This window comes from Neofelis nebulosa, chromosome 6 (assembly GCF_028018385.1).
Source record: "Neofelis nebulosa isolate mNeoNeb1 chromosome 6, mNeoNeb1.pri, whole genome shotgun sequence".
Taxonomy (NCBI): Eukaryota; Metazoa; Chordata; class Mammalia; order Carnivora; family Felidae; genus Neofelis; species Neofelis nebulosa.
The window spans coordinates 33,611,935-33,636,641 of NC_080787.1; the positions used below are offsets into that span (position 1 = coordinate 33,611,935).

General features: G+C 47.1%; 2 protein-coding genes and 1 long non-coding RNA gene across 7 annotated transcripts in view; 1 reads left to right on the forward strand and 2 right to left on the reverse strand.

The window, feature by feature from the left end:
* The window catches only part of LOC131515327 (class I histocompatibility antigen, Gogo-B*0101 alpha chain-like), a 554,762-nt gene extending 549,232 nt beyond the window's left edge, over nucleotides 1-5,530 (reverse strand). Inside the window, exons 1-6 of one of the 2 annotated variants that reach the window (XM_058736097.1) lie at nucleotides 5,400-5,530; nucleotides 4,843-5,112; nucleotides 4,369-4,644; nucleotides 3,489-3,764; nucleotides 3,267-3,374; nucleotides 2,700-2,810 (exon numbers count right to left, since the gene is read on the reverse strand). In XM_058736097.1, coding sequence (XP_058592080.1) covers nucleotides 2,767-2,810; nucleotides 3,267-3,374; nucleotides 3,489-3,764; nucleotides 4,369-4,644; nucleotides 4,843-5,112; nucleotides 5,400-5,460 — 1,035 coding nt within the window. In that variant the 5' untranslated portion in view covers nucleotides 5,461-5,530 and the 3' untranslated portion in view covers nucleotides 2,700-2,766. Of the gene's footprint in view, nucleotides 1-2,699; nucleotides 2,811-3,266; nucleotides 3,375-3,488; nucleotides 3,765-4,368; nucleotides 4,645-4,842; nucleotides 5,113-5,399 lie in introns of those variants that run through there. The other variant, XM_058736094.1, reaches the window with a different exon arrangement.
* LOC131515325 (class I histocompatibility antigen, Gogo-B*0101 alpha chain-like) overlaps nucleotides 2,353-24,707 on the reverse strand; it is a 116,175-nt gene continuing 93,820 nt past the window's right edge. Inside the window, exon 8 of the mRNA XM_058736084.1 lies at nucleotides 2,353-2,464. Within this exon, the coding sequence (XP_058592067.1) occupies nucleotides 2,460-2,464 (5 nt within the window). The 3' untranslated portion in view covers nucleotides 2,353-2,459. The remainder of the gene's footprint in view (nucleotides 2,465-24,707) is intronic.
* LOC131515345 (uncharacterized) overlaps nucleotides 8,054-24,707 on the forward strand; it is a 56,451-nt gene continuing 39,797 nt past the window's right edge. Inside the window, exons 1-3 of one of the 4 annotated variants that reach the window (XR_009263577.1) lie at nucleotides 8,054-8,394; nucleotides 8,537-8,682; nucleotides 10,189-10,377. This is a non-coding gene — a long non-coding RNA (uncharacterized LOC131515345). Of the gene's footprint in view, nucleotides 8,395-8,536; nucleotides 8,683-9,025; nucleotides 9,143-10,188; nucleotides 10,874-24,707 lie in introns of those variants that run through there. The other 3 variants (XR_009263576.1, XR_009263579.1, XR_009263578.1) reach the window with 3 other exon arrangements.

Below are 24,707 nucleotides of genomic sequence, written 5' to 3' on the forward strand. Positions count from 1 at the left end.
CCTTCTCACAACCCAGAATTAATACATTAGGACATGGTGCTAAGTTCATCTTTAAATGTATCCAGAACACACACACACACACACACACACACACACACACACACAGAATAACCACAGTACAGTCACTTCCTGTTATCTTCTCTCTTCAAACCCGAAAATAAATCCAACATTCCCCCCTCCTGGAAACAGCACAGGCTTCCTACAGTTTCCCTACTGGTCTCTTGCCCTTCACCTCTCGATTCTGCACAGCAGCAAACAGATGCTTCTAAAGAGAAGTAGTCCCAGGTGGACCATCTGATCTAAACCATCTAGTGACTCCTCATGTCACTCAGAGAAAACTCAAAAGCCTTCAAATCCTAACCTAGACATCTGAGCGCATTTCACATGCTCTCGGCTCCAGCCACAGTGGCCTCTCACCCTTCCTCCAACAAGGACATGCTCCTGCCCTAGTGCATGTGCCTGGAGGTTCCCCTGCGTGGAAATAACTCCCTGAGACATACTCTTCAACAATTCCTTGTGTCCCACACATCTCTCAGAGGTCAGCTTCCCAGTGACGCTCACACTTACCACCCTAGTAAAGTAGCCACCTTCCCTGTCCCCGCACAGGTAACTCTCTGGGTCACCTTCCTCAAAGCACCTACCAATTTCCAATTTAAACACTTCCCTTATTTATCACATTTATACAATATACAGTTGCCTCTGTATTACACTAGTTGGAACTGTGCACATCCACTGATATGTGGACTTTTGTACAATAAGTGTTGTCAATTCAGTTTCTCTTTTCTTACTATTTCTCCAGCTTAATTTATTATAAGACTACATGTACACATGTAATGTACAAAATATGTGTTAAATGACTGTTCCTGTTTTCAGCAAGGCTTCAGGGGAGTCAAAAGTTATACTTGGATTTCTGACTGCTCAGTGGGGTCATTGCCCTCAGTCCCCACATTGTTCCAGGGTTAAGTGGAGTGTGTCCCTCACCCTTAGGACATATTCTCCACAAGACCAGCATGTTTGCCTGTTCTTAATTACTGAGGTGTCCTAGATGAAAAAATAGCAGGTCCTGCACATGACACACGACATTGTCAGTGGAACAATTGGTCAGCGGAGAGGACCTCTATCTTCTGGATGAGCCTCAGGCACAGCCCGTCCGTGGCAGCTCCCGCACAAAGTGCCCCCACCTCACCATCAGTGCCGCCTCTACTTTCCCCCAGGGCTGCTCCCCTCTCCACCCTCTCTGCTCAGCTCTCCCCTCCCACAGCGTTTCCCCTGCACAGTGCAGCACACAGTTACAGTCTTCAGAATCACTGTACTTAGGCTCCATGGGGCCCTTTCTCCAACTAAATAGAAATCTACATTAGACCCTTCTTTATACATCCATGAACTTGGATGGGAGCAAGAACCAGCATCACTAGAACTAAGGGCACGGAGAAGGGGCAGAGAGACTGGAAGGTAGAAAGTAAATTAAGTTGAAGAAGGATGAGAAACTCCCAGTTTCCTCTCGACCTCCAGAATCTAAAGAATAATCCAGAAGATAGCTCTAGAGGGAGGAGATGGATCAATCTGAAAATTCATCTCTCCAAACCCCAGAGACTCCTATATGCAGGGGCCATGTAGGACTGTGGGAACAACAGTCCAAAGGACTCCAGGTGCTGTAACCACTGGGGTCACCCGGGGAGAATGAGACAGGAACTTGGACACAAGAGCAAGAACAGGCCTGATGCTCCACAGAAACAAGGAAAAAAAATACCACCCAAAAGATGGGGCTGAGGTCACGACCCAGGATGAAGCCTGGGCTGACCCAGTCACAGGAAGCTCTTGGTCACAAGGTTTTGGTGACAGGTGATGTCCATGTCCCTGTGGTTACTGTCCAGGTGAGACAAGGTTCCACAGAAGGGGCAAGGACAAGGAGCACAGACATGACCCAGCTGAGAAGGGAGCATGTCACACTGAGCACCGACTGGACCCAGGCCCTGTCCCTGCTCGGCTCCTCCAGCCCTCTCCTGTCCCCACCTGCAACAGACACAACACAGGAAACATGTGGGTTCTGGAAGGTTCTCAGTGCTTTCATTTGTTTTCTGTTGCAACTTTACAAACCTTCTCTTTTATTACCTCATCATCCCCACATACCCAGAATTACAAAACACAAATTCCTATCAGGATTCTCATTTTCAGGAGGGAGTAAGGCATCAGTACTCAGTCCAACATGAAAAAAAGACGGGGATGGAGATGGTCCAGCACTGACTCTGCTGGAACAGGAAGCAGGTCAGAAAGGCACAGGAATCAGTATGGAGAGGGGTCATGGTGGGCAGGGGGGGCCAGTCTCCTGAGTCCTCTCAATATGCTAATAGGAACGCAGACACATTGACACCATCTGCAGGAAGTCAGGGGATCTCGATGTCACCAAGTGGGAGTGTGTACAGATCCTGCACCACTCAGTTCTCCACAGGCAGCACACCTCACACTGTGAAAAAAAAATCATCATGAACACATTTAGGTCAGTCACATAAGTGCCACATGCTCAACAGCCTCCCGCATGCTCAAAGTGTCCCTAGTGCCCCCACTCCTCCCCACTTCACCCTCCAGAGTCTTACCTTTAGGAGCCATTACAGACAGCCCTGGGTACTGTCGTTGCCTGGGGTAGAACAAACAGGACATGATCAGAACCACAGGAGTTGAGACTAAAGGAGCAGCTTTGGGGGTGGGGGGATGTGAGTTCCCCATGGGGTCCTCTCTACACTATCCCAGATTTCAGGGATCACCTCCTCAATACTTATGTGCAGCGTGAGAGTAGCTTGGTCTTTTTCCTCCTGTGGAAGAAAAGAGCATGGTTAGACACCTGGGACAGCTGGGCCATGTGATCCTAGCGCAACCTCCTAATCCTGGTCCACAATGAAGTTTCCAGAATTCTGCCTGAAGACCCAGGACAAGATTGGATACATGAAGAAAGAGGTGTGTGTGTGTGTGTTGGGGGGGGGGGGGGGTGTTACAGGACAACCTGACTTGCTGGAGGTCTGTACTGAGCAGGGACCTTCTTCTCTGTCCTGTCACTGCTGAGTATCACGTCCCCATTACCAGAATTACCAAGTGAAAATCTGTCCTTCATTTTCCAAGTGCTTTGCTACAGAGTGAATGTTAGTAATGGCTCCAGAGGGGGCAGCTACATGTGTGCGGATGGTATTTCCCAGGAACCAGGCAGGACAATGTGCTACCTACAAAACTCCCCAAGGGGACTAGAGACACAGATCCCCCCACTCTGTTCCTACCTGAGAACTTCTTCCTCCAGATCACAGCTCCAACCACCACAGTGACCACAAGGACAGCCACACCAACAATGATGCCCAGGATGGGGATGGGGGGCTGAGAGGATGGCTCTGGAAAGGGAAGGAAGGTGAGGGGCCCAGACCTCTGGCTTCAGTCCTGACTCTGAAATTTCCAGAAGGGCCCTGCTTTCCCTGACACGGGGCTCTACCCCCAACCCTCCTTACCCCATCTCAAGGTGATGGGCTCGGGCAGCCCCTCGTGCTGCACATGGCACGTGTATCTCTGCTCCTCTCCAGAAGACACCACCACAGCCGCCCACTTCTGGAAGGTTCCATCTCCCGCAGGCCTGGTCTCCACAAGCTCTGCGTCCTGGGTGTGGTCCTGCCCATCACGCTGCCAAGTCAGGGTGATCTCCGCAGGGTAGAAGCCCAGGGCCCAGCACCTCAGGGTCACCTCACGGTCAGAGATGGGGTGGCGGGTCACGCGTGTATTCGGAGATTCTGAGGAAGAAGAAACAGAGAATCCACACTGTGGTTTAGCTTTATGGGCCACTGAAACTGCATCCACGTGACCATCCTGAGGTGGACAGGACAACTGGTCTGGATGGAAGAAGCACAAAACCCAGACAGCAGTCTAGCCTTTGGGATCTCCTGATCCTTGTTAAGTTCTGGAATCAGGGAGAGAAGCCAGGTAGGAAGCTGCTGGTCTAAGGGGGGAACACACTCTGGTCCTGAGTGTGGTGGAGGGTGAATGACTCAGAATACCCAGACTCAGATCTCCAAACATGTTCTCAGGGAGAACAAGGCCTTGAGAGGGAAGGTCAGGGTTCACAAGGTGGCTGCCAGGGTCAGAGGGAACTGCTAATGGGTTATTTCAGGGATGGTCTCAACCTGAGTCCCTGCTGGGGAGAGTGGATTCCTGTCTGTCCTTGAGAGAAAAGCGCCCTCTAGGTGAGTCACTCTAGCAGGAATATGAGCACGAGGCGGATGTCGCTCTTCCCACCCGTGGGAGGGGCGCTGTCGTGACACTGAGTCCATTTTCCCTTCCTCGTGGGCAGCCAGCCCCAGTGGAGGAGAGATCCGGGAGGCCCCGCGGTCCCGGTACCTGCGCGCATCAGCCTCTTCTTCCCCATCTCCAGGTATTTGGAGAGCCTTTCCACGCACGTGCCCTCCAGGTAGTTCTTCCAGTGCTCTGCCTCACCGGCCTCCTCCCACTTGCGGCGGGTGATCTGCGCCGCGGTGTCCGCCGCGGTCCAGGAGCTCAGGTCCTCTTTCAGGGCGATGTAATCCACGCCATCGTAGGCGTCCTGCCTGTACCCGCGGAGGAAGCGGCCGTCGGGTCCCACGTCACAGCCATACATTCTCTGGATGTTGTGAGATCCTGTCCCCGCCCCAAGGGCAGCAGTGATTAAGGTGAAACCGAAAGTAAACCCGCCTAAAACCTCCCTCGGGCTCTTCCAGGGTCGTGGGACGGGGATCACGCGGCGTCGGGGCAGCGCTCCGACCCGGATACTCGGGGCGAACCCGGCGCGTCCTTGGGGATGGGGGTCGTGACCTGGACCCGGCCCGTGTCGCTCACCGGACTTGCTCTGGTTGTAGTAGCGGAGCAACGTGCTCAGGTCCACTCGGAATATCTGTGCGTTGTTCTTCACGTTCTGCGTCTCCTGGTCCCAATACTCCGGCCCCTCCTGCTCCATCCACGGCGCCCGCGGCTCCATCCTCGGATTCGGGGCGTCGCTGTCGAACCGCACGAACTGCGTGTCGTCCACGTAGCCCACGGCGATGAAGCGGGGCTCCCCGAGGCCGGGCCGGGACATCGCGGTGTCGAAATACTTCAGGGAGTGGGAGCCTGCGGGCGCGGAGGGACTGAGACCCCGCCTGACCCTCCTCCCCGCGCGGGGCCCGGGTCCCAGGGGGAGGGGTACGGGAGGGCAGGGGGAGGGGAACCGGAGTTGGGGAGAGCAGGGCGGAGTCCGGGAGGGTCGGGGGAGGGCAGGCCGGGGCGGGGCGGGAGGCGGGTGGGGGTCTGGGGTCGGGGCGGAGGACAGTCGCCTCCCCCGGAGGTTCCGCGTCCCCGCCGGGCGGTCCTCTCTCTCCTGCCCCGCAGAGTCCCTTTCCTCCCGACCCCGCACTCACCCGCCCAGGTTTGGGTCACGGCCAGGGCCCCCAACAGCAGCAGGAGCACAGTTTCGGACATCAGAACCGCATCCTCGGGGTCTGGGGACAAATGTGAGTCTCAGGAGGCGGGTGCGGAAACTTGATACCCCGGAACCGCGGTGCCGCTCATTGGCTTCTCCGGAAACCGGACACTAATAGGAGTGTGAACCGAGGCCGCGTCATCAGTATCCAGGCAGAAGGACCTGACCCAGGTTGTGACTGGGAGAAGTGAAACCAGGGCAGATGGGGACTCCCCAACCCTGGGCTTCCCTGCCCCCCACGCCGCCCTGGGGCCAGAGTCCCTGAGAGGCGGGCCTGGGGACCTGGGACTTGGCCTGGATGCCTCACCTACTGCACAGAACGCTCTTTGTCCCACTGTGTCCCTCAGCCGTGGACCAGGAGCTGTGAGTCACTGATTCTCCAGCATTTTGTTCTCAGGATATCTCTACAGTCTTACAAATTAGTGAGGATCCCAGGGATAATTGTGTGCCTGTGGATTCTATCGATCCTTATTTACCACAGTAGGAATAAAACAGGTTCAAATATTTATTAATTCATTTTCAATCATATGAAAACAGAAATATTGTTTGTATGGAAAGTAACAATGTTCCCAAATGAAAGGGGCAGTGAGAATAGTGGTTTTGTTGCATTTTACATTCTTGCAAGTATCTTTCTTGTCTGTCTAGTTAGAAGACCACTGGATGTTCAGATTTGCTTCTGCCTCTCCTTGTTGTTTTGGCTGAAGTATATGAAAAAATTTATGTCCTTGACCAAATATAGGAGAATAGTATGTGTCATAACCTTTTCAGATAATTATGGGTATTCATCTTTGATACTATATTAAAACTACACAATGTGTACTTTCTCTGAGGTCTTTGCAAACTGGAACCTGAAACAGTATCATTGACTGTGTCTTTCTCTGTTACATTAAAACCATAGGCCCATCTGCACATGGAACGGATCTTGTACTAATGCATGATTGTTTTTAAGTAACGTGTTCTGTGTTGTTTCACTAGGTAATACAGGTGTTTCAGCATTGATTAGAGTGGAATCGAATTTTCAAAAGTCATTTGTTTTGGGGCACCTGGGTGGCTCAGTTGGTTAAGCATCTGGCTTGGGCTCAGGTCAAGATCTCACGGTCCGTAAGTTCAAGCCCCACGTGGGACACCGTGCTAACAGCTTGGAGCCAGGAGCCTGCTTAGGATTCTGTGTCTCCCTGTATCTCTGCCCTACCCCTGCTTGCACTCTGTCTCTCTCTTATCTCAAAAATGAATAAACATTTAAAATTTTTTTAAAGAAACTAATTTGTTTTAATATTATCACAAACCCCAACAGACAAGGTGGTCAGTACTGAGAAGCTGTCAAGCTTCTGGGTGGGTCACAGGTTAAATGGGATGGGCTCATGGGTGATGGGTTCTAAGGAGGGCACTTGTTGTGATGAGCACTGGGTGTTGTATGTAAGTGATGAATCACTCAATTCTACTCTTGAACTAATATTAAACTGTATGTTAACTAACTGGAATTCAAATAAAAACTTGAGATAAACAAAGTAATGGTAAAAAGCAGCAATTGCTCAGTAACCAGCACAGGGACATGTTTGGTATTTGGTGGGTCATACGGTGCCTTGTTTTTGTCTGTAATTGGACAAAGTTTTGTCATGGTTTCCAAGTGTCCTTGTGTGCTGTCGATATTCCGTGAGATGACTGGCTCATGTCCCACAGGAATAATATGGCCCAGTGGTGGCATCAGCCAGCTTCTGACCACACTGAGGCCCAGCTGTCAGTGTCAGACCAGTTCCTGATGTGGGGGCTGCTGTTTCTTCTGTCTTCAATTGTATATTTTAAAATAGCGACAACCCATCAATAATAATTAAAGACTCGGTGTTTTGGGGAGCCTGGGTGGCTCGGTTGGTTAAGGGTCGGACTCCTGATCTCATGGTTTGTGAGATGGAGCCCTTTGTCAGGCTCTGCACTGACAGTGTGGAGCCTGTTTGGGATTGTCTCTCTTGATCTCTCTGTCTCTGTCTCTGCCCCTCCCCTGCTCATACTCACTCTGTCTCTCTCTGTCTTAAAATATATAAATAAACTTTAAAAAAAATCTGGACGGACTTTTAAATCCTTAAATAATCCAGTATACATTCGCCCTGTTAGGGTTCTTAAATATGTTTATTTCTTATTGTATCACACCCTGAGGAGAAGCTTTCTCTCAGCTTATGGATTGTGCAACTTTTTCACACTAAAACTCCTCCCACAATTAGGGTAGGTCTTAGGTTTAATATTTCATAAGCAGGAATATCGGTCACGGTCGTTCCAGACCCTAGTTCCAATATTTATCCCTTTGTCATGGAATACCTCATCCCTGTCCCCTAACATGTCTGCCAGATTTGGTTACTGTTCTCTGTCTCTCCTCAGAGGCCAATTTGCTCAGGAAAATCCAAAGCAAAGGAGAGAAAGAAAGAGTAATTATCCTTAGAGGAAAAAAGGAATCATGCAGCGGGCAATAAGAGGGACTTAGTGGGATTCATGTGGAGGATATACTTCCGGAAATCTCCCACTCTGGCACATTGTCACTCTCCCCTCCACACACACCCAGGGGCCCACATCCCTCTGTTCTCCACACAGCACGAGATCTTTGTGAAGTTTGCTCAGCGTAGCATGGCATTGGCCCAGCTCCTGGTGGAGCAGAACTTCCCAGCCATTGCCATCCATTGTGGGACGCCCTGGGAGGAGAGGTGAGTGAGAGATAGAAAGATGTCTTGTGTCTTGGGAAGAAATGAGACCCCTGAGATAAAGGACTGTGAACATTTTTATGATTGTCTTTCTGACAAAGGCTTTCTTGGTATCAGTAGTTTAAAGGTCTTCAATAACGAATTCTTGTGGCCAGCAACCTATGTGGCCAAGGCATGGACATTAAGCAGGTGAACTCTGCCATCAACTACCACCGGCCTGGCGATTCCCACACCTACCTGCATTGGGTAAGCTGCACACCCACACGGACATCCCAGTGCACCTCCCAGCCCCTGATCTCCTATGTATTCATACATTACACCCTCGTCCCTCCTTTTGCGTGTCTTCCTACTTTGGGGTCTTCCAGTGCTACCCTCTGTCCCCTTCCAGGAGGCCTGTGCAGGCCAGTTGCCCGAGGGGATTGTCCATCACATTTGTGTCAAGTGAAAACAGTGCCAAGATCCTCAGTGAGGTGCAAGGTCAAACTGAGGTCGATGGTACTGAACTGCCTGAGGAGATGGACATTTCCTCCTCCAGTGAGTATCGATCTCATGAAATTGGTTCCTCCAACTCTTCAGAGTCTCCTTGTTCCTTAGAGACTTTGTCTTGAACCATGTAGTGCAGAGAATGGTGCCTGATGCCTAATGGGTGCCTGACAAGTTTATGTCCCGCAACCTTGATGCCATGTTGGGATGTTTTGTTCATTTTTATGTCGGTCGCTTCCTTCTCTCATCCAATTAATTTTTTTTTTTTTTTGCAGCTCAGTCTCTCTTCTGACCCCACACCCCACACGATCACCTGCGTGTATAGGGGTCTGTGTTTCTGCCAGTCTCACTTAGCCTTCCCATGCCTTATTGTAACTGCATGTTTTCTCTGCAGTTGCAGCCATGGGAGAGGAGGCACCCATTCGAAGAGCCTGATGGAGGTCTCATACCCACGAACCATGAGATCATGCATGACCTGAGCTGAAATCAAGAGTCGGATGCCCAACCGACTTACCTACCCAGGCACCCCTACAGTTTATACTTCTTAATTTCTTTTTAAAAATATTTTAACTTTGAGGGGCGCCTGGGTGGCGCAGTCGGTTAAGCGTCCGACTTCAGCCAGGTCACGATCTCGCGGTCAGTGAGTTCGAGCCCCGCGTCAGGCTCTGGGCTGATGGCTCGGAGCCTGGAGCCTGTTTCCGATTCTGTGTCTCCCTCTCTCTCTCTGCCCCTCCCCCGTTCATGCTCTGTCTCTCTCTGTCCCAAAAATAAATAAAAAACATTGAAAAAAAATTAAAAAAAAATATTTTAACTTTGAATATAGTTGAAAGGCACGATTACATTAGTTTCTGGTGGACAACACAGTGAATCAAATTCTATATACATTTTCTTTTTTTTGAGAGAGAGATAACCAGAGCAGGGAAGAGAGTCAGGGAGTAAGAGAGAGAGACAGAGAGAGAGAATAGAGATTCTCAAGCAGGCTGATTCCTGCGGGGCTGGATCCCATGGCTCCGGGACCGTGAGTGGAGAACCCACTGCCACCCAGGGGCCCTTCAACCTCTGTCTACACCATGCTGTGCTCGCCAGAGTGTAACTGCCACCTGTCACCAGACAGTGATGTTACAGTATCACTCATGATATTCCCTGTGCTGTGCCTTTTATTCCTAAGACCTTTTCCTTCCATAACTGGAGCCCGTGTCTCCCACTCCTCTCACCCACTGTGCCCATCCTCCCAACCTCCTTCCCTCTGGCAGTTATCAGTGAGTTCTCTGTATTTATAGGTCTAATTCTGCTGTTTGCTTGTCTGTTTATTCATTTGCTTTGTTTTGTAAGTTCCATATATGAGTGGGATCATATGGTACTTGTCTTTCTCAGTCTGATTTCTTTCACGTAGCAGACACGCTGCCCTCTTTGTCCATCCATGTTGTCACAAGTGGCAAGATTTCATCCTTTTGTGGCTGCATAATATTCTAGTGTGTGTGTGTGTGTGTGTATACCACACATCTTCCTTAGCCATTTGTCTGTGTGTGTGTGGTGTGTGGGGGGGTGGGGACACAGGTTGTATCCCTGTGGCTTTTGAAAAGAACCTCATTCACTGAACATCATTTGGGATGAGGGCGCCCCCTGGTGTCTGGGCCCCTGTCCAGGTGCTGGAGCTGAAGGAGACCCTAGGGAGGGCCTGGCTGAGGAGGAGAAAGGCAGCTGGGTCTTCTCTCCTTAGTCCTGTGGCCGCACGTGGGGTGGAAGGTCAGGGGACATCCCCCACTGCTCTGCTCTCAGGTGGATTCTGACTGAGAAGCCTGAGTGGGGTCTGGACTGTAAGTCAGGTAGATATGTCTGAGCAGAAGCCTGGGCATCAGTGGGGAGAGGAAGAAGTTTCTGAGCAGCCCTGGACTCCACAGGGGTCAGGCTCAGGGGTGAGGCGGGATTGCAGGAGAGGAGAGCTCAGGAGCCCGTGCCATTGCTGAGGTGTCTTTGTCCCTGTGCACCCTGTCCTCCAGCCCCGTGATGGTGATACAGGGAAAACTGAAAAGTAGAAACACTTCCTTGGACTCCTACTTCTGTTTCAAAACTCAGTGAAACAAAACACATTTCTGATTTGGAAATAGCATCTCAGTGTCTATACAATGCTCCATAGTGTGGACGTGCACACTCACAGTTTGTGAGTGGACCCCGCATCAGGCTCTGGGCTGACAGCACTGAGTCTGCTTAGGAATCTCTCTCTCTCCCTCCTTTTCCCTCTCTCTCTCTGCCCCTCCCTTGCTTGTGTATTCTCTCTCAATCTCTCAATAAAAATAAATAAAACTTAAAAAATAAAAGAATTGGTGTTTTCACTTTTGGGGGGTAAATACCCAAGAGTGCAATTATTGGATTATATGACGAGTCACTATGTTGTAAACCTGAAAGGAATGGAACAGTGTGTAAGCTGCACTCAAATAATAGGAAAAAAAAGATAATCAGAAATATTAGAGAACAGTTTGGCAAGGAAGACACTAAATGTCACACACATATATTGGTAATAATATACATAAAGAAAATGAGAGTGTGGAATATGTAGAGAGACAGGTCCTATAAAGGTGTGGTATGAGAGGATTGCAAAGCAGGGGGCTAAGACTCTCCAGGAGCCAAAGCCTCGGTCCCCTGGCTCAAGCCTCTTCTATTTTTGCAAATTGTTGACAACAGCAAGCACATACAACATAGTATTTGGCATCTTGACAGGTCATGTACCTGCAGTGTTTTCCATACTGGGTCATGAGTACATCTGGCACCAGACAAAACATTCTTATCCCCAGGGTGGCACCCGGATGATGTCCTTCTGGAGAGAAGGAGCAGTCCTGGTGGCCTTTTGTCCTGGGAATGAAACTGCTTTCAGTTTCTTGCTGCTCTGTCCCTTTCGTTCAGGACATTCTTACGGTGCCTCCAGCCTGTTGTTCTCCAGCATCTCCCCCTTTCTGTTTGTATTCGGTGGACTGTAGGAGGACATTGCATAACCCGAACTGTCGGTCGATATGTTGACAGGCTCGTCGTCTCTGGCACACACTGTACGTGCAAAGATAAATACATCCCATGTTAATACAAACAGAATAGCATTAGAGAAGCTAAAAATCTTAACATGCTCTTCAGGGTTTAATTTTCCTCATCCCTCTGATATACTTTCTAAAATCTTAGAACCGGATAACATGGATAGATAAGTTTTGAAAGTCTCATATATCTGTGCTTGCAGATGTTGAATGTCTATAGACACATTAGATTGTCCGAGCAAGTGTCTCTAACATCATTCCATGGAAATTTAGTGTTTTTAAGTGGTAACAGTGTTACACATATTGATGTAGTGTTCCAATATCATTGTAATGATATTTGTCTTTGTAGGCTCAGTAATTGACCTTCCAGCAGCATCACACAGCCTGTTGTAGGTCTGCAATCTCACTGGACAGTCGACTGTCAACGTCCCACTGTGTCTTTCAAATTTGGAGTGATTCCTCTAGCCATTGTTGCAAAAATTGTACTGTCTGTACAGATTGGTGCAAGGAGACAGCCGCAGTAGCTGTGGCCGCAGTCACAGCAATAATGCCTATGAGAGCTGCAACAAGCATTCCAGGAAACCGTAGGGATCCATGAAGAGCTGGCTGCAGAGCGGGGTCCATCAGATACATTTCTAAACATTGTTGCCATGGTGGAGACATGCAAATCGGCATCCACAGGCCAGGGCATGCTCTAAGTAAATATAAGCTTTTGGATGACAGGGTAAAGGGTATAGAATTGTTAATACAACTGTATAATGAGCAGTTAACACAGATTATAAGGGCCTCAGAATCATTCCAAACTATCTGTCCTTTTAATAGTATGCATGGCAAACGGACACAAGCCCGTATGTACCAGGTACTATTGACCGTGAAAGATAAAGTAGAAATGTTCCTGGAGCTGTTTTTATACTATGTGCCCTTCCAGGTATGGAAAGGGTGGGGGGCAGCAGTTAATTTCCATAGATGCTTTTGTAAGGGTCCTGGTTGTAAATGAGGACTGGGCGCAGAAAATCCCCCACTGTGCCAAACAATTGAGCCATTAGGAATGGTGCGGATAGTATGATTATGAACACACCATTGTAGATTTTGTAACCAATTTTTAAGGCGAGCTGAGCCCATAGGGCTCCAATCAATGAGACTTCCATAGGAAGTATTTAAAGGAACTTGCCTATGTTCCATCTACATGCCTCCCAAGTCACCCATCCGTCCCATTCTGACAATGTACGAGTAGCACAAGACAGAAGCATTGGAGGAGCGTCATTAATTGTAAGATTGGAGCCAATCAGAGAATGGGCTGATAGTATGAACATATGTTTGTGTTGGGTCCCATTTTTAATAATAGATAGCCATGCTTGAGGCTTACTTTTGAGGCAGTGTTTCCCATAACGAAAACATATTTGAGGACCTTCAATCCCTATAGTATAATCATCCATAACAGTACCTTCTTCATTTGGCCTACGTGGTCCTCTGCTGTCAAATGGCTCAGGTGTCCATTCAGTGTCATTTGTATATACCAACACAAGGGAGTCATACCAATTGAGTCATATCCTGACTGAGAGGTGGATGAGGGATAGAAGCCCAGGAAGTATAGTTATCAGCCCTTACTGTGATAGTTATAACCATGAGCATCACAAGGAAAAGGTGAGCAGGAGTTTTTGGGCTTCAAGTCTGCATCAATATTTTTTCAGCATCATGTGTCAACATTTTAACTTGTCCCTGGGGAGGAGGTTGAGCAGTCCTAGTGTGCCTCAGAAGAGGGTGTGGTCATTGGGCACAATTCTCAGTTTCTGGATGGACATTCTGTGAAACTCTTTGACTAGTGGAGTCATGGTGAACTGAGGTCGCTTGGATCGGCTCATGCTTGGGTTTTAAGCCATGACTGGGTAACCACTGGTAACCTTGATCTGTGAAGACATAAGCATACCGTTTGCCCCACACAACAACCTCTCCCTTTTCCCAGAGTCCTTTCTCATCCTTCCAGTATACCAGGTGATAAACAGGGATGGCCTTTTGCTTGTGCCAGTGTACCTCAGCAGTAGGACATGTATGGGGTCCTTGTGTGTCCAAGAAGGGTAAAGTATATAAGGCACAGTGTAATTGTTCCCATGATGTAGGTCTAAGTCCTTCTTCTTTTCCCCCTTTTTATTTAATTAACAAGGTTCCCCTTGACTTTGAGGATTATAGGGTATGCCAGTAAGAGGAGTAATTTGTTGGGCTGCAAAGAAGCAGGCTACCTTATGAGATACATAGGCAGGGCCATTATCAGTTTTAATGCATTGTGGGATACCTAGAATTGCAAAGGTTTCAAGAAAATGAGCAATAATGTGCGTAGCCTTTTCTCTGGTACATTCCGTGGCCGAGATCTATCTGGAGAAGGTATCCACAGTAACACGCACATAAGGGAGTTTACCAAAAGCTGTGATATGGGTAACATCAGATTGCCAAAGTTCATTTGCCTGTTGTCCACGAGGATTCACTCCAGAGGTGTATGGAGCCACAGTGAAGGGCTGGCAAGAAGGACGGGCACTAACAGTGTCTTTTGACTGAGCATGTGTTACAGCGTGTCTATGGGCAAGTCCTCGGGCATTACTATGGTGAAGCATATGCTCCTGTTGTGTCATCTATAAGGTGCCTTGTAATAAGTCATCAGCAATGGAATTTCCTAAGGCTAACGGTCCAGGAAAGTTAGAATGACTGTGAATATAAGTGATATATAAAGGCTGTTGCCTTTGCCATATTAATTCCTGTAAATGCAAAAAGACGATGTAATTCATTTTGTGGAACAATATGTGTGGTTTCAATATTTAGGACTGTGAGCCACACTTATTGTGAATCTGTCTCAACATTGAGGGAGGCAGGTACAAGATGCAACAATTCTATAACGGCTGCTAATTCAGCCTTTTGGGTAGATGTATAGGGTGTCTATCAGGCCTTAGAAATAGGACCATGTATAGAAGCTCTACCATGACCATTTCCATGTGTAAAATATGTGTCAGCATCTGCTCGAGGCTGGTCTCAAATTCTCTTTGGCCAAAGAGAATGATGTGGCCTTGAGAAATGACAAAATTTTGTCCCTTGGATAGCGATTGTCTAATTTCCCTGTGTAATCAGACAAGACTATTGCCATTGTATATTAGTTTGGTAAGCCATGTCAATTTGTTGATTAGATAAGGGAATAATTTTAGAGGAGGGAACACCACCATTAAGCACACGTAGTTGGGATCAGCGTCTCCAAATTATATTCCCAATTTTATTCAGATATATGATAAGAAGTTTAGTGTCCTTTTTTGGTAAAAACAGCCATCAATGATTCCCCGATCCTGCCATAAGACCACTGTTGGAGAACGTGGATTAGGAAAAATCAATAACTGAAGAGGAACATTAAGTCAAATACCAGTGAGCTGACAATTCTCAGTATGATTTTTAATCCATTTTAGTTCAGCCTCTGCCTCTTTTGTGAGGACCCTAGGGCTGTTAATGCTGGGGTCACGGGCTAATGTTTGGAAAAGGTGAGATAAGGTAGGAGTTGGGATTCCCAAAGCAGGTCGCAACCAATTTATATCTTCTAGTAACTTCTGGAAATCATTTAAAGTTTTTAAATTATCTCCATGTCTTTGTACTTTTGGGGGAACGATGTTTGTTTTGTGAATTTTTGCACCAAGATAAAGGAAGGGATCTTGGGTTTGCACCTTATCCTCTGCTATTATTAGGCCGTATTTCGGTAACAATAATCCAGCAGCTTGATAAGGATCTTCTACCTGTGTAGGTGTTTCTGCAGCAAAAAGAATATCATCCATGTAATGGATAATCAACACCTGTGGAAACTGAATGGCTAATTGTGAAAGCGGCGGATTAACAAAATGCTGACACATAGTAGGGCTATTTAGCATTCCTTGCAGAAGCACTTTCCATTGATAGCGTTGCACAGGAACCATATGACTGTATGAACGTACAGAAAAAGCAAATTTTTCTCTATCGTCTGCCTGTAGTAGAATTGTGAAAAAACAATCTTTCAAATCTAGTATAGTTAATGACCAGTTTTGAGGAATCATAGTAGCGGATGGGAGCCCAGGTTGCAAAGGTCCCATGGGTTGTATAACCTTGTTTACCTTCCTTAAGTCCGTTAACAGTCTCTATTTCCCAGATCTTTTCATTATCACAACCACCGGAGAATTCCATGGACTGGTGGACATTTCTATATGACCGGCATCCTTGCACTAATTGCTCTAAAGCCTCTGATTTCTTTTTTGGAAGGGGCCACTGTTCCACCCACACCAGGACAGTTGTTAACCATTTTAATGGTAAGGCATAACCTTGTTCAGGAACAGTGGCCCTTACACTAAATTTGAATTCTGTACAGGATATCCCAGTTCCATATAAGGAGGCTGCATTTCAGCAGTAATTGGCTTAATATGCCCATTTTCTTGTTGTCCAAGCCCTTTTACCGGATTATAATTCACTTTGGACATCATATTGGTTGCAGTAGGGAAACATAAGAGATGTTAATATATGCTCCTCATTGACTTCATAGGTCTCTTCCCCATAGATTAGTAGCTCTGTCAGTAACATGAGGCTGGATAGTAGAAGCCTGGCCTTCAGGCCCTTTACATAGAAAAATTTCAACATTCTGTGGGATATCAGTAGCTTTTCCTACACCTGTAAAGACTGCAGATACAGGTCGAAGAGGCCAATTCTTGGGCCAAAACTTAGAAGCAATGATGGTGACATCAGCTCCTGAGTCTACCAGGCCAGTAAACAATTTTCCGTTAATTTGTAAGGTCATCTCAGGCCTTCTGTCCTTTAGAAACGTTTACCAAGATACCTGTTTACCGATAGGCCCAAACCTTCCCTGCCATTCTATTGGCATGGAATTTAAAGCAATGTAAGGCAACAATAATTAGTTGAGCAAAGTGATCTCCTGCCATGACACAGTAAGGAACAGAAGTACTAACCATTCCTAGAATTTCATCTTTAAAGCAGCATCTATAATTCCTAAGTGGACATGAACTCCTTGGCGGTAAGAGTACTTTGTCCAATAAGAAGGCCAACGGACCCTGAAGGAAGAGGGGCATAAATCCCAGTTTTAACCTTATAAATTCCCATGGCTGAATCCATGACCAGGGAATCTGGGGCTGGGATATCTAATGCAGAGCTCCCTCCTGTGGCCTGGAGGGGGTCAGGGACAAAGGGACAGAATTGGATGATGAGTCCCTTTTGCTCAGAGGATAACAACGTATAATCTGACTCCCCATACTGTTTACATTCAGGTCCTGGGATGGGGGCATTATCCCGTTTCCTCACAGAGACAGGGGAGCTCCATTCTTATGGAATTTAGATCTACATTGATTTGCAAAGTGATAGCCTTTATTGCATCAGAGGCATAACCCAGGAGGTTTAGTATTTCCTTCTGGTGGCCAAGGTGGATCAAGGGAATAGTTAGGACTGGGCTGTTGACAATCCCTTTTATAACATCCCATTTTGCCACAGCGAAAACACTTGGATTGTTTGTAAAGTCCAGTGCCTTGAATAGCGGCTGCCAGTAGGCCCATTTTATAGACCTCTGAGCCAATATCCTGACAAGCCTTTAAATAATCAGATAAATCACCTCCTTAAGGTCATAAAGCTTGCTGGCATTCCTTATTAGCATTATCAAAAGCCAGCAGCTATAAGAGGTCAGGTAAACCCACTGATAACATCCAATAGTCCAGGGATGAAATCTACACAGGGCTCCTTAGGACTCTGTTTAACTTGAACAAAAGAGGGTGTAGCCTGTCCCGGGGGAGGTATTTTCTCCCAGGCACCAAGGCAGCACAATCTAACTTGTATCACAGCTTGATCATCATACTGAAGCTGAACCTGTATGCCAAGCCATTGTCCAGTCCGGTAAGTTGTTCTTGGGTAACAGGCACAGGAGCATTGGTGGTGGCATCATGCCAGGCCTGTATCTGTGCCTCTTCATCCCACCAAATTCTAAACTGCAAAAATTCAGAAGCACTTAGAGCAGTGCGACCTAGGACCGCCCCAGTCCCACGGAATGAGTGGCTCTGAATTCACTAAAGCAGACACCAATCCCAACGTATAAGGGCAATTAACACCATATTGTGTGCAAGCCTGTTTCAAATCCTTGATGACCTTAAAACTTAAAGGTAATGATGATCAAATCGTTGCCTTCCCTGAGGATATTGCTGATGAGGAGGAATTTGGGTAATGTTGACAGGATTAACTGCAGGCATACTAGCCATTAATTCATTGTCCCCCCCCCCCTCCCCCCCCCCCACCCAGGCTTAGCTTGTTGAAGCATCTGCATCATGGGGGAAACAGGAACTGTGATACTCTGAGCAGAAGTATCAAGAAATGGGTTTTTTGAATAAGCAGAACATTTAGTTTCCTCAAAAGGATCGACCAGCTCAGGACCATGGGGCAGTGTGGGAGACAGGGGTATGGAGGCTTGAGCTGCAACTCTCTCTGGGCCATTAACCCAGGACCCGCATAAGTTTCTGTCCCTCCAGTGGTGGGTTTAGGAGCTCAGCTCTTAGTCCTCATTATCCACAAGCTCCTGATCACTTTCAGCCAGTAAGGGGTTGCCAGGACAAATGCCCCCTTCTTCCCGGATTCTGACTGCAAGGGCTGCAAAACCAGGGAAATTAAATTACATAAAGACCGGGGCGCCTGGGTGGCGCAGTCGGTTAAGCGTCCGACTTCAGCCAGGTCACGATCTCACGGTCCGTGAGTTCGAGCCCCGCGTCGGGCTCTGGGCTGATGGCTCAGAGCCTGGAGCCTGTTTCCGATTCTGTGTCTCCCTCTCTCTCTGTCCCTCCCCCGTTCATGCTCTGTCTCTCTCTGTCCCAAATAATAAAATAAACGTTGAAAACCTTTAAAAAAAAAAAAAAAAATTACATAAAGACCAAAGGGAGAGAGGGATTACTTCTTGTTGATGCAGGGCGCAAAGCACCTAAAACCAATTCCATAGTTTCTGATTCAAAGCATTTTTGCCAGAGGGCGTAAACCAGTAACAATGTTTCTTTACCAAATAAAACAAATCCTCAAACGCAGAAGGGTTCACTTCTACCCCTGAGCTCTTTAAAAGTCTGCCAGAGCCAAATATATGAGTCCTAACTAGATGAGGTAGAATTCCCCATACTTACCCTGCAGAAATCTCAAAGTCTGAGCTTCCCGGCTCCAAAGTTCCCTTTGGTTTCCGTGGCAGTTCTTCAGCCCTGTGGCAAATGTCCACCTTCAGGTCCCTGTTCTGGCGCCAGCTGTAGAGAGACAGGGTCTGAAGTTGCTGTGAGTCAGCAGGGGGCTGACTCTCCAGGAGCCAAAGCACGGGTCCTGGCTCAAGCCTCTTTTATTTTTGCAAATTTTCTGATAACAGCGAGCACATACAACGTAGTATTTGGCCTCTTGACAGGCTGTGCACCTGCAGTGTATTCTATACTGGGTCATGAGTATATCTGTCACCAGACAAAACATTCTTATCCCAGGCCTGATGCCCATAGTATGTCCTTCTGGAGAGAACGAGCAGTCCAGGCGGCCTTCCGTCTTGGGAATGAAACTGCTTTCAGTTTCTTGCTGTTCTGTCCCTTTCCTTCTGGACATTCTTGCAGTGCCTCCCACTTCTTGTTTTCCACCAGAATATAAAATTGGACCAAAACTTAGTATCTTCAACTTGGGAAAGGGGAAAGTAGGTGAGGAGAGTGTCCAACAGAGGGTCGGGAAAATACACCGTCATAAAGGATAATGGGAGTGAAGGCTGGTATAAAAATTTTCAAGGGTTGTGCAAAATGTCTCCACAATTTAAGTGTGCTGATACTGTGACATAGACATTCTCTTTTAGGAGTTTATCCTTTTAAAAATTTATTTATTTATTTATTTTGAGAAAAATGAAAAAGAGTGCACGCAGGAGTGGGGAGAGGGGCAGAGAGAGAGAGGAGACAGAATCCCAAGTAGTCCAATGTCAGGCTGGGTCTCAGAAACCCAGAGATCATGAGCTGAGCTGAAATGAAGAGGCTCATGCTTGCCGGACTAAGCCACGCAGGTAGGAGTTTATCCTGAGGAGATAATCACATATGTTCTCAAACGTATATTTTCAGGGGGGCGTCTGGGTGACTCAGTTGGTTAAGTGCCAGACTTCGGCTCAGGTCATGATCTCAAGATTTGTGAGTCTGAACCCCATTCAGGCTCTGTGCTGGTAGCTCAGAGCCTGGAGCCTGCCTTGGATTCTGTGTCTCTCCCTCTTTCTGCCCTTCCCCTTTTCTCGCTTTACCTCTCAAAAATAAATAAATAAACGTTAAAAAAAACTTCAACACTAGGGACGCCTGGGTGGCTCAGTTGGTTAAGCCTCTGACTTCAGCTCAGGTCATAATCTCTCATGGTTTGTGAGTTCAAGCCCCACATCAGGGCTCTGTGCTGACAGCATGGAGCCTGGAGCCTGCTTCAGATTCTGTGTCCCCCTCTCTCTCTACTGCCCCTGACTCGTTCTCTGTCTGTGTGTGTGTCTCTCTCTCTGTCTCTCTCTCAAAAGTAAATTAACATAAAAAAATATTTAAAAAAAAACTTCAACGTTATATTTTCAGGGATGTTTCTTGAATTGTGGCTTATAAAAACAAAGAATGGAACTATATCTAAGTGCTACAATCAATATAACGATAAGTATAAGTAGTGGAATATATCTCAGGCACTATCTCCATGTGATGTACACAGAGGGTCAAAGTTAATCATCAAAGCAAACCCATGAGGCACCCCCTACGGGATCCCTTTGTACACACAGGGAGAGGGAGACTCAGGGAGGATAAGAAGGTAGTGGAACCAGGGTTCAATCCAGAACGTTTGCACTCAGAGGCTTTGTCGACTTGTCTTTCTTTGGTTCTCTGTCCATCAGGAGGTGGGTATGGGTGTGCATTCCATGCAAGTGAACTGTTGCAACGTTCCAGAATGTTCTGCGATGGGAGGCTGCTAGGTTCAGAGCCTAAGAGGACATTAAGAGGCGGTGGGACTTGCTTGCTCAAATCAAACTAAAGCCCATCATCCCATGTACATCTCAAGGCCTCCAGTGGCTCAGGGTCAGCTGACTCCAGATGTAAAATGAAGAACAAGCATGTACCCCTGGTGACATGACACTGGCAGTGTCCTGTGGGAGGTGGGCATTACCAGAAATGACAAGAAAATGTAAGTCACTCCTGAAGTGAGTGTGTGTGGAGAGAGGTCAGGATATCCCAAAAACAGATGACAGGAGACCTAACAGGTCCCCAATCACTAGAATCAATCATGTCTACAGAGTGTAAGAGGCATATGGCATATGGAACAGAATCGGAACCACACATACTGGTGAACAATCCTAGAACAAGAAAGAGCTCTGGGAAGTTAAAATTATGACTCTAGAAATGAATAATTTAGTCGATAAAGTGGATGATTACGGTTGTACTTCCCTGAAGTAGTACAGTCGGGAGGTAAAGGCAAGAGAGAGAAGACCTGTTCGGTTCTTAAAATTTGTTTCCAAAAATTTCAAGAATATTTCTCAGAGTTGACAGGGAGCAACGCATATGTTGAAAGTCCTACCCAAGTTCTTAGCTAGAGTGGATGACAAGAGACCCACACGAAGACACGTCACAATGAAATGTCAGGAGGAAGGTAGAGGAGCAGACACCTCGGAAACTCCAGACACAACAACACGGAACTGGCAGCTGGGAGACATGACCCACGGTCCCCAAATCCCGAGGACAACTGTGTCCAGGACAGAGTCTCTATCCCATCACCGTGGGAATCAGGTGAGGGTAGCCCAAAGGCACGTCAGATGTTGAGAGTGTCAGTGTCTACTTTCCGTGTTCCCTCCATGGGATACCACTAGGCAAAGGGGAAAATGATGGAGAAAAGCAAAAGAAGGGAGCACATGGGATCCAGGCAACAGGGGGCCAGAAGGAGAGAGGCAGAGGGCACCCAGGCTGAGCTGAGGGGGTCCAGCTGTCGGCCCTGCCCCAGGTGTGCAGGCATCCCATCCACGTGGGCAGGACTGAGGGCTGTGGGACAGGCGTCTGCATAGACATGAGGTGGAATAGTGGATGGGCTCGAATATTCATCAAGATTTACCCAGGGGGAGCTTGGGAAGGATTTAATTGAGAACAACAGACACTAAGCAAATGAAGGATATGTATTTACTCCAGGAAAATAATAAGTTGAATCAGGAAAGGTAAAGTAATCATAGTCTGCTAAATGCTCAGTTGTGAGTAGCATTTCACGGTCATAGAAATGCTAACAGTGCACAGTGAGCTAATCAAAGTTATAAAATAATTATACGGGGCACATGGGAGAGTGTGAAAGAGCAAATTCAGTAAAGATGATGCATAAACCTGAAAACCAGAGAATGGGTGCAAGAAGCAGGCTATTTAGAGGCACAGAAGCAATAATCAGAGAATCGGCTGAAGGAACTAGTGCAGGTGATCTCGGAGATTCAGGATGGGGGGGCCTGGAAGATTGGGGACACCTGACTTGACCTCAAGTACTGCAGAAGTATTAGACTTTTTAAAACTCTGTGTCTATCCATTTGCTAAAGACAACATGGTGGGTGACAAACGGAGTCAGGAAAGTTCTGCATGGAGGCCATAGAGATGGGGCAGGAGTTGTCAGAGTCATGGAAACAAGTGTTGGATTTTTATGGGAGGATTTTGTTTTGATTTATTTAGTCATGTTTCATGCTTTTGCATAGGAGTCAGGACAGCATGTTTGTACGGGGAACTGCTGAGTCAGCAGAGAGGGGGAAATGGATGATGCAGGTGCCCAAATGGAGGGGCAGCCTGAGCCAGGAGGGGTGCCTCCACCTTCACTTAGAAGGTGAGGACACAGGTGCACATGTGGGGGAGGGGAGGGAGGACTGTGCAGTTCTCATTTGAGTCTTTCTTTCAGACTGAGAAACAAAGGAGCTCATCACCTCAGGAAGGGAGGCAGGGAAGGGTGCAGGAGACTGAGGAGGGGGGAGGAAGTGAGAAGCAGCCCTCTCAGGAGGGGGACAGTGAGCTGACTGGGGAAATGGCATCTGGAGAGAGGAGGGCTGGGACCCCTGAGCTCTGTCCTTATCACCTTAGAGACAGAGAGACTTCCAGCAGCAGGAGCATCTATCATAGACTAGGAGAAAACGCAACAAAGTAGCTCAGGTGGGAGAATTACCATCCTTTCTACTTTGTCCTCATTTACCTTTCTCATTTTATAATTTTTCTACTTGGGATATACATCACTTCATATATATTGTACATCATACGTACACATCCATAACCAGTTTGTACATGTTTCTTTACACTTTAAAAAGGAAGGAGATGGTAGGAAAGTCAGCAGCTCAGGCCACAGAGCAGGGGGGAGGTGGGGAGGGGGGCCTGGGCCTGCCTGTCTGCGCCCTGGGCAGGGGACTCACAGAGACTTTGCTCCATTTCTCAGGACCCTGTTCTCTGGGGGTGGGAGGGCGGGGGCAAGCACGATCTTTTTCGTGCTTCTAGGGTGTGCTCCTTTATTCATTTATTACTATCTTGTCAGTTTAAATACTTTCTAGATGATGGGTTTTGTATGTTACATGGCATATTAAGCTATTCTCATGGGAGTACTTGTCCATACAATCAAGCCCACCTGCTTCAGAAATGAAAATTCAAAGGCAAAATAGTTCAGGGAAAAGATGATTGGTCCTAAAGTAGAAGATAAGAACCCGACTCTTAATTAATGGTCTGAGGATGATCAGTCAAGTGTTAGGTATTTTAAACTAGTTTATGTTTTGAAAACATCACTCCAGCACATACGAGGGAATCCAGCAGATAATCACAGATATCCAAAACTAAAGATGTCATCTGGTAATCCCTCATCCCCCAGTCACCCAAGTTCTCTCCCCAAAATACATCACAATGAGCCATTTCTCCTTTCTCCTACCCCCCACCCCCAAAATACATCTGTTCATATATGTCTACTGTTAGTTCATAAACTCCCTGGCTACTGGCAGGGAGCTTTAGTGTCTGCGGGCTCTCAGGGGGAAGCCTCAGCTCCTCACTCGTGGGCCCGTCTGCAAGTGAGGATCTTTCTGACAGGGCACCTGTCTTTTTCCAAATCCAGGATCTGAGAGAAGGAAAGAAAGAGAAGGAGGGGGAGAAGAAAACCACAGTCCCTTTGAGACCTGATCTCTGAAGTCATACACTATCACGTCCCCCTTATTCTGTCCATGAGAACTGAGCCGCTGAGTCCAGTCTGCACACAAGAGAAGAAGAATTAGTTCTACCTCTTCATGGGGGGAGTATCAGTGAACCTGTGAACATTTTAAAACCACCATGTCCTGTGTGGAAGGTGTTGTCAACTTTGAAGATTTGCCTTTGGTGTTTTCTTTTTCTGCTTTGTTTATATATATATATATATATATATATATATATATATATATATATATCTTAAGAGAGAGAGAGAGAGAGTGCATGAGCAGGGGAAGGGCAAAGAGAGAGGGAGAAAGAATCCCAAGTAGGTAGGCTTCATGCTCAGCAGGGAGACCCAACCGGGGCTCCATCACAGGACCCAGAGATCATGACCTGAGCCGAAATCAAGAGCCAAGACGCCTAACTAAGCCACCCAGGCGCCCCTGTCTTCTTTTTGATTCTCTCGTGTAGAAATGGAAGAGCCTCAGTGTGTTTTTCTTTTGCTTCTCTTCTCTTCTCTGGTGAGTGACGAGCTTCTCAGATCTATATGCTCAAGCTTTTTGCACTAAATTAGAGGAGTTTTCAAACGGAATTTCTTCAAATATTTTTCTGCCCTTTTTGTCCTTCCCATTTTTGGACTCTGATCCTCTGTTTGCTTTTTTTTTTTTTTTAATTGTCTGTGGATTTCTGAGGTTTTATAAGTGTCTCTTAAATCTTGTTTCTCTGATTTTTTGAATTGGGTAATTTCTATTGATTTATATTCAACCTCATTGATTCTTTACTCTGCCTTCCCAGGCCTTCCATGAAGTTTACCCATTGAACTGTCATTGCATTTTTTTCCCCTTTCAGTTCTAGAATGTCAATTTGGTCTTCTCTGTACATTCTACTTCTTCATTCAGAT